The 10,000-nt window shown below is 38.7% G+C and overlaps 1 protein-coding gene across 1 annotated transcript in view; it reads right to left on the bottom strand.

Moving 5' to 3' along the window:
* The window catches only part of LOC106881220 (cytosolic purine 5'-nucleotidase), a 60,008-nt gene that overhangs the window by 45,161 nt on the left and 4,847 nt on the right, over positions 1-10,000 (bottom strand). The window contains exon 3 of the mRNA XM_052975653.1: positions 1,559-1,658. Coding sequence (XP_052831613.1) covers positions 1,559-1,658 — 100 coding nt within the window. The remainder of the gene's footprint in view (positions 1-1,558; positions 1,659-10,000) is intronic.

The raw sequence follows: 10,000 nt of genomic DNA, 5'->3' as shown, positions 1-10,000 counted from the left end.
GAAAAAAGGCAAAATGGTCACAAAATAGTTGAGTTTCTCTGTTTGGCATTTGTGATAAGTGTTTAAACAAGAAAATGTGAACTTAATAGTTGAACCTCATAGACATGACACAAGTAAAACATTTGTTACAACAGCTGTCACTATGGCTAAGATTAATTGGCAGTAGTGGTGGTGGTGACAGCAGTGGTGATGGTAACAGTGGTGATGATGGTGGTGGTGGTGGCAGTGATGTTGGTGGCAGAGGTGGTGCTGACGTTGGTGGTTCCACTCAACCTCTCTCTCTTTCTTTTTTTCCTTTCTTTTCAAATGGCAAATATCTTGACCAGTTATGACACAACAGTACTACAAGAAACAACCTATCAAACCTATATATTGCCACATGGTCAGCTAGAAATAGCAGTCAAATCTCTCTCCAGTTAAACCATACGGCCTAAAAATTAAAAGATCATAATGGATAAAGTGTATTCCTAATAGAACTGTGCCTGTGTATGTGCCTCAAAGACTGGATGTTCACATATATAAAAAAATATATATATATATTTTTAACTGGTACTCCTTTTAAGCTTAGGCTGGAACAATGTGAAATTAAAGAGTAAAGACCCCCTTCAGACTGTGGGATTGCACCTAAAAAGTTCCCCTCCAAGGCATAAGCCTGGGCAAAGTTGTTTATGGAAGACCAGCAGTCGCCCATGCATACCAGCCTCCCCTCTCCACACCACTGATGTTATCCAAGGGAAAGGCAAAGGCCAATATTTCTACAGCTGAGTGAACTGGAGAAGCGTGGAATAAATTGTCTTGCTCAAGAACACAACTCACAGCCTGGTCATTAAGTGCTTTGCTTAAGGACACAGCATAATGTCTGGTCTAGGAATTGAACCCATTACTTTATAATATTAAGCCCAGTATCCTAACCATGAGACCATTCTATTTTATTGAGAATTTTGTAAGCATTGTAATTATAAAGTCTCAAATATTGTATTAGATATGTCAGAAAAAAATTCCCATTTTAAAATTGTAAAACCATATTTGAAATTTTACAGGAAATACTTATCACTGAAGTGATATCAATATTGGAATCAAATGAAGAATTTACCATTAAATTTCTGATAACACAACACATTTCAGAAATCTGAAATATAAAAATCTTCCTTTATCTCCCTCCTTTCACATGTGTGTGTGTGTGTATGTCTTCATGTATGTAAATAGCTGTGCATGTATGCACATGTGTATAGGAGCATATGTGTGAGTGTACATGTGTGTGTGAATGTGTAGGAGTGGGTATGCGTGAGTATGTGTGCCTGGCAGGAGCTTGGAATGTGTAATACTGTCTGATAAATTTGGTTCTATGTTTTGTCAGCAAACATGCAGTGACTGTGTGTCTTTAGTGAATATTATGTTTGTCTTTTAAGAGGCTTTGCAAGTTGCTGATGCCACCTAAGCCGTCCAAATTACATGCATATCACTGAGATTTGTTTGAGTTAAGTTTGTGTGTACATATACTCTTACATGTGTGTGTGTGTGTGTGTGTGTGAAGTAAGGATGAAACACTGTACTGTACCTTTTATCAGGCTCCCGGCGGTATTTTACCCTTTTCTGTGAATCATTCATATTGCCAGCATTCGTGTCTATACTGTTAGGTTTAGCAGACATAGTGGAAACTGAAAGAAAGCCATAAGAAATAAGACTGAATAAAATTCTCCATAGATTCCATACAAACATTTCAAGATGTATATATATATATATATATATATATATATATTAAATATTAGACATTAATTCCATCTACTTCTCCATTTCTTATTCACCTTATTCTAATTAAATATTCTGAATGACCTGAGATACTCGTCCTACCTTGGTTTTGTTTTCATTTTCCTTTAATATATACCTGCTGACTTGGAAGCCTAGTACAGATCCTTAGCTCCTGCCTCACCTGTAAGCTTGGAACCTAACAAATGACCAATTATAGCATTTACACTGCATACCTATTGGTTTAGATCATCAGTGAACTAAACTCTTTATATTCAGAGTGGCTGGTGTTAGGAAGAGCATCCAGCTGTAGAAACTCTGCCAGATCAGATTGGAGCCTGGTGCAGCCATGTAGCTTACCAGTCCCCCAGTCAAACCGTCCAACCCACGCCAGCATGGAAAGCGGACGTTAGGTGATGATGATATATAATATACTCTTTTACTCTTTTACTTGTTTCAGTCATTTGACTGCGGCCATGCTGGAGCACCACCTTCAGTCGAGCAAATCGACCCCAGGACTTATTCTTTGTAAGCCTAGTACTTATTCTATCGGTCTCTTTTGCTGAACCACTAAGTTACGGGGACGTAAACACACCACCATCTGTTGTCAAGCGATGCTGGGGGGGGGGGACAAACACAGACACACAAACATACACACACATATACATACACATATATACATATATACGACGGGCTTCTTTCAGTTTCCGTCTACCAAATCCACTTACAAGGCTTTGGTCAGCCCGAGGCTATAGTAGAAGACACTTGCCCAAGATGCCCTAACCCTAACCCTAATCCAATAGCAACGATACAAAGTATGTAGCCCTTAAAACGGTTTTTGTGCATTTACAGAGAATACCAAACTGTCTTACACAGGATCTTGTTTTTAGGAATTCCCAATAAGTTATGAATACCCAAACTGTGAAGTCAGTTATGTAATAACATGAAATTAGTTACCCGATAGTAAGAGTTCAAATAAAGTAGCCCCAAAAAGGGCTTTAATGTGTTCCCAGAGTATATAGAACATAGGAGGAAATACTAATAAGGTATGTATACTAAAATCCTGAAGCATGTTACATAATAAGAGGCTAATCAGATATGAGATTATAACAATTCAAAGTAAATAACTCTGAAAAGGGCTTTTGTGCGTTCCCAGAGAATATTACCCTCAGGGGTGCTAGTGTTGGTATATTCATGAATAAGTCACTAACCGAAATAAGTGGATCTATTGTTTAGGAAAATACTATTTACTTGTTTAAGGGTTGTACTGGATAAATTGTGAAAATAATTCTAACAGTTCAAATACTAAGAAATAATCATACTCAATTTAATTTTTACCAAATAATTTGGGAAAATGAATGGGTTATATATAAGGATCCCTTCCAGTGGCTAATGGGTTATTTCCCTTGGTCTTTAAAATAAAATATATTAGATATATAAAAGAAACCCTTCCAGGGGCCCTATTATCGATTTTTTTTCAACAATCTGAGTATGCCATGAAGTTTCCAGATATGAGTTGTACTCAAATTGTCAAGTTTCATCAAAATCGATAAAACAATGTAGGAGGAGTTAGATAACAACTCCACAAACACACCCACAGGCATAATTTCCCACATAAGTAGTAGATTGTTCTGTTTATATGTGTTTATGTCTCCCTGCCTTGACATGATGCAAAGGCTGTGAATGAGCTTCACCATCATATTATTGGTGTCTTTCACTACCAAAGTTCTGTGAAAACATGTCAGGCCATGAGGAAATAGTACCTTACTTAGAAACAAGTGACGGTTGGCAACAAGGAGCATTTAGAGCTGCAGGAAAATCTGCCTCAATAAATGCTGTCTGATGCAAGACAGCATGGAAAAGTAGACATTAAATCAATGATGATGATGATGATGATGGTGATGGTATACTCTAGCAATCTTTCTCATCTCAGTTGTGGCAGTGGTGCTTAATTGGCAGTTTTATTTTTGGCAGATCTGAATAATGCCAGGCAGGTCTGAAATGAGGAATTAGACTAAATGAGAATCACCATCAGAAGACAATAGAAGCAGCATGATGAAGGTACAGTTTCAGCAGTGGAATCAATTAAGCAATGATTAATGATGGAACATCACAAGATGGTGGAAGACAGAATTATAGCAATGACATTGAACCAGAGTCGTCTAGTTTTGAAAATGAACTACCACTTAGATCTTTGGAACTGGCACTCAGAGATGTCATTCAGCCACAAAGAGAATCATTACAAGTTCAAGCAAACTCAGTCTAATGGTGGCAGTAGCAGTGGCGGCGGTGGAAATGGTGGTGGTGGTGGTGGTGGTGAATGGTACAGAATTCCAGAAGTGTAATAACTGGAAGAATTCATGTAGTCTGAGTTAGAGTATTTGACCCTGAAATTCTCTACTCAATTACCATAACAGCAGGGCTGTGAGCAAGAAGTCTAACATACTTAGAATAACTGATTTTTACAGTGTTAATAACATTGTTAGTTTTCTGAGATAATATTTAACAGTGTTGATCCACCAAATACCTTTTATATTTTCATAAAACGAAAATAAAAATGTGTTGGAGAAAGATAGAGCTGCTAACATGGCTACACCCAAAACAAAAATAGATTTTAGTGTTTTAAACTGTTTTCGTGAATAGGGATAAAAAAGGTTTGTTTGCTTTTTTTTTCTAGGGCATTTTCTTGAAAGTATAGAATTTTGTAGTGTCAAAAGGAATTTTGCTGTTATAAGCCAAATTGTATATAACAAGGAAACTCTGTAGGGTAGAGTAGAAAATCTTCATTTGTTTTCATTCCCAGTGTAACGTTAATATTGTCAGCAGCTGAAAATGGTCAATTCTTTTAGCCTTTTACTACTTTTACTCTCTGGATTGTTATCATGCTGAAGCACTCAAATGGTGTAGTTATCATACTGATCTTGGTACATAGGATATATATATATATATATATATATATGTGTGTATTTTTCTCATGGCACCTGTGCCCAGCGTCGCTTTTCTGGCATTTGTGCCGGTGGCACGTGTAAAGACTGTCGAGCAAGATTGTTGCCAGTGCCGCTGGACTGGCTCTTGTGCAGGTGGCACGTAAAATACACCATTTTGAACGTGGCCATTGCCAGTACCGCCTGACTGGCCTTCATGCCGGTGGCACGTAAAAGCACCCGCTACATTTTCAGAGTGGTTGGCGTTAGGAAGGGCATCCAGCTGTAGAAACTCTGCCAAATCAGATTGGAGCCTGGTGTTGCCATCCGGTTTCACCAGTCCTAAGTCAAATCGTCCAACCCATGCTAGCATGGAAAGTGGACATTAAACGATGATGATGATGACATAAATTTTCAATTCAAATTTTTGCATAAACTGACATTGCAAGCAGTATTGGTACAGAAACAATTGTAACAAATCATTCAAGATATGCTAAAGGATTTCTTTGTCTTCTTATTATTTAGATTATACACACACACACATATTGTAAATTAATGAGGACTCCTCTTCCTACAGGGGTACAAGGAAACTTCATTCATACAAGTGCCATGATAAAATACCCGCAGTTTTACACTGGAAGGGAATCCAACCAGAAACCCAAACCCCAAACGAATCCTTAGGATAAGATGTGGTCCTCCAAAGCATCTGAGAGGGTCTTAAGTGAAGGACTGAATAAGTTGAGTGGCCACGCAGGAGAGATGGTGGCATGAGATATCAGCTGATCCTTAGGAGCAAGGGCCACTATAGTAGGAGCAGGAGAAGCAATGAGATCAAAGTGTGTTGATGAGCCACTTGTAACCAATAAAACAAGTTGCCTGATTTTTTGTGTAAGCAGCAGCAGCAACAGCAGTAGCAGCAGCTTACATTTTATGAGGAATAATTGAAAAGCTTCTTGTTTTAATATTGGTTTCAAATATTAGCACAAGGCCAGCAATGTCATAGGGATTAAGCTGATTACATCAACCCCAATGTTCAAGTGGTACTTATTTTCTGGTCCTGAAGGAAAGGGTAATCAATCTTATCCCCAAATATATTGCACTGTCATGGCTTCCAGAATCATCATGTTTCATTTTTATGCTGTTTCCTTCAGCAACATTATTTAAAAACTGCAAAACATCAAAGTAACTTTGGGGATTCAACATCAACAGCAACCAAAAAAATTGAGAATAAAATATATTTCTGATTTTCAAGTATAAATAGCTGGGGTTATCATTATGTTGTATATCACATTACACTCAAATAAATACAATATATTAACCCTTTTCATACCAACCAGCTTAAAATTATCCCTGGTTCCATGACTTCTTTGTACTAAAGTGATCGAAAAATTAAAACCATCCATCAAAATTTCATGTTCATTTATATTCCAAACACCAGTTTGATAATGACAAAGTCGCTCTTACTAATTTTTAAAATCAGTTAAAACAAAGGTGGTGCATTTCAAAAGAAATTTGGTAACAAAAGGATTAGATTATAACATTTTAGTGGGAGAAGGATTTCTGTTCTCTGCTTGGGTAGAGGAGCTGAAACTTCAACCCATTTAGCAGATTATCCCGTCAGATGTATCATGATCATCATCATCATCATCGTTTAACGTCCGCTTTCCATGCTGGCATGGGTTGGACGATTTGACTGAGGACTGGTGAAACCAGATAGCTACACTAGGCTCCAATCTGATTTGGCAAAGTTTCTACAGCTGGATGCCCTTCCTAACGCCAACCACTCTGAGAGTGTAGTGGGTGCTTTTACATGCCACTGGCACGAAGGCCAGTCAGGCAGTACTGGCAATGGCCACGCTCAAAATGGTGTATTTTACGTGCCACCATTTATTCACAATGTTTTGAATTAATCATGCAGTATCTCATAGCTTTGTGGTTTCAATGATGAGATTGTTTATTTTTAGAATGAGATTGTAGGGCAGGTGTAAGAGGTTTCATCTAGTTAGATTCAACATAAAAGCGTAGACTGTCTGAGCTGGATAGGACCAGTTTAAATGCGAATGGATTAAACTTACTTTCAAATTGTTATTTCAACAGAACTTATTCAACATTCCTTAAACTCTTACTTTCTGTATAAAACAGATAAAAAAACCCTAAAATAAACAATATGACAAGTGATATCACCTTTAAATATAACAAACACCTTTAATCAACAAACCTAACCTTCTCATAGTGACACAAGGTCAGAGACAAACAAAATGTTGTACTTCAGTCTGACAAACTAAAACTTGAATTTATATTTAAACAAGATTGACCTGGCCTTACCACTGAAAACAATTTGTAGAAATGGTTGACTTGTGATTTTAAAAGAAAAAAAACGATAATTAAAAAGCTGTAAGAAGCTTGCTTTTTAAGCACATGGTTCAGAGTTCAGTCGCACTGTATGGCACCTTGGGCAAGTCTTCTATAATAGCCTTAGGCTGACCAAAGCCTTGTGAGTGGATGTGGTAGACTGAAACTGAAAGAAGCCTGGCAGCAAGATTGCAGAAACGTTAGCACAACGGGCGCAATGCTTGGCAGTATTTTGTCTGCCACTACGTTCTGAGTTCAAATTCCGCCGAGGCCGACTTTGCCTTTCATCCTTTCGGGGTCGATTAAATTAGTACCAGTTACGCACTGGGGGTCGTTATAATCGACTTAATCCGTTTGTCTCTCCTTGTTTGTCCCCTCTATGTTTAGCCCCTTGTGGGCAGTAAAGAGATAAGAAACTGAAAGAAGCCTGGTGGTAGGAGAAATACAGACACAAACACACACATATATATGTGTGTGCATGCATGTATGTGTGCGTGTCTGTGTCTATTTGTCTTACCCCCCCCCCCTTACTGCTTAACAACCAGTGTTGGTGTGTTGATGTCCCTGTAACTTAGTGATTCAGTAAAAGGAACCAATAGAATAAGTAGTAGGCTTAAAAATAAATTCGTCCTGGGGTCAATTTGTTCGACCAAAACACTTCAAGGGCAGTGCTCCAGCATGGCTGCAATCAAAATGACTGAAAAGAGTAAAAGAATAAAAGAAAGATAAATATTCTTTCAAAGAATAGAACACAGTTATGGCTGAATGAGTGCTTAAGAAGTTTACTTGGCACCCAGTTGGTTCTGGGTTCCATTCCACAGCATGGCAGCACTCTGGGCAAGTGTCTTCTCTTACACATGCAGTGTTTGGTAAACGCCAATTGCATGTGCGTATGTGTGTTTGAGTCAATGAGTGTTTATACCAGCATGGTTGAGAACTGGTACATTTAAACAGAAATGTCTTGTGCTATTCAAGTTCAACAAAATTATGTCCCTTCACAACAGTGCCACCTCACATTTTATACCTGACAAGATGTACTAAGTACCATAGTATTAGAGTCCATACAATATAAACAACTAAAATCTGTAAAGTTGGTACTCCAGCTAGGCCACACTCCTAAGACTGAAACTAATAAAATAAAGAGTAAAGACTGTATTTTTGTTTTTGTTTTTTCATTTCCTAAATATTAAAAAAAATCCATTCAATGGTGAGTGGCTGTGTGGTAAGTAGATCGCTTACCAACCACATGGTTCCGGGTTCAGTCCCACTGCGTGGCACCTTGGGCAAGTGTCTTCTACTATAGCCTCGGGCCGACCAAAGCCTTGTGAGTGGATTTGGTAGACGGAAACTTAAAGAAGCCCGTCGTATATATGTATGTATATGTATATGTATGTGTGTGTATATGTTTGTGTGTCTGTGTTTGTCCCCCCAACATCGCTTGACAACCGATGCTGGTGGGTTTATGTCCCCGTAACTTAGTGGTTTGGCAAAAAGAGACCGATAGAATAAGTACTAGGCATCCAAAGAATAAGTCCTGGGGTCGATTTGCTCGACTAAAGGCGGTGCTCCAGCATGGCCACAGTCAAATGACTGAAACAAGTAAAAGAGTAAAAGTGTAACTGCACTTTAATACATTTGATAATTACTAAGAACGTGTAACTCATTATTCTAATGCATCATCAATCGATGAAGATGATGACTCTACATATGTAGTGTTTGAAAGTAGAAGCTATGAGGGGGGAACTGGAGGATGTTGGTTGCTTTCCCTTGCCCCCACCACCCACCCCAAAACAACACCTTCTATGTGACAGTGCAAGAGAAGAACTTATGGAAGAAGAGGCAGTGGTATTTTATTGTTGGCATATATGGTACCCTGGCTGTTTCTATGAAAGGTCAGCTGTCTCTGGTACCAAGAGGGTCAGGTTAGTTGGCTTATAACAAAACCAAAACTCGGTTTTATGGTGGTAAAACTTGCACAGCTTCATCCACACTTTCTCACCTTGAATCATCTGGATCTAATGGCAAGACATGGTCAAGATGGTTCCATATAAAACTGGACACTGACGCTGCTTGACACTTGGCAGAGTTTAACAAGGAATTATCAGTGGGATTTCCCTCTAATATTTCTTTTCTGTTAGGCTTGTTTCCCTTATTTTTTTCTGTCCCCTACCCCCCAGACACAAAATAGTAAGTCTATCATCTAACCCTTAGTTAAGAGGTGGGTCAATTGTAATCATGCACAACGGTCTTTACTAAGAAGACAGTTAGGGTTGAGTGTTGAAGAACTTAGTGGGATGGGGGAGGGTCCGTCCATCTCCAGTGATCTGAGTGCTTGGTTACCTACTTGGGTATTTGTCACCACCATCATCATCATCACTGTTGTTTAACGTCCGTTTTCCATGCTAGCATGGGTTGTACGATTTGACTGAGGACTGGTGGACCAGGAGGTGACACCAGGCTCCAGTCTGATTTGGCAGAGTTTCTACAGTTGGATGCCCTTCCTAACGCCAACCACTCCAAGAGTGTAGTGGGTGATCAATACTGACTGAAGGAAACAGATAATCCTTATCCTGTATTATATAATTCAAAACTGAAAAAAGAACAAAAACAGTGATGGTCTCCATCAACAAACCCCAGTAAATAATATTTACAGCATTGAATCAGTTCACATGATGTGAATTCTCAAGTATCAATCAGAACCCTGCCAAAAATCAGATCTTTACTGCCCTATCCAAAACACTGAAATTCAAAAGGGTCAACCCAAACTATTAGAACCATGTGGTTGGGAAGCAAGCTTCTTATCACACAGCCACACCTGCACATGGTTTTTTACCTTTCTGCTTTTAATCTCCATGTGATATCTCTTTCTCTTTTTTCTCTTTTTACTTGTTTCAGTCATTTGACTGCGGCCATGCTGGAGCACCGCCTTTAATCGAGAAAATCGACCCCAGGACTTATTCTTTGTAAGCCTAGTACTT

Source organism: Octopus bimaculoides, chromosome 22, assembly GCF_001194135.2.
Source record: "Octopus bimaculoides isolate UCB-OBI-ISO-001 chromosome 22, ASM119413v2, whole genome shotgun sequence".
In the NCBI taxonomy this organism is placed as follows: Eukaryota; Metazoa; Mollusca; class Cephalopoda; order Octopoda; family Octopodidae; genus Octopus; species Octopus bimaculoides.
The sequence above is the reverse complement of the archived record's forward strand: the minus strand, read 5'-3'. Positions and strand labels throughout refer to the sequence as shown.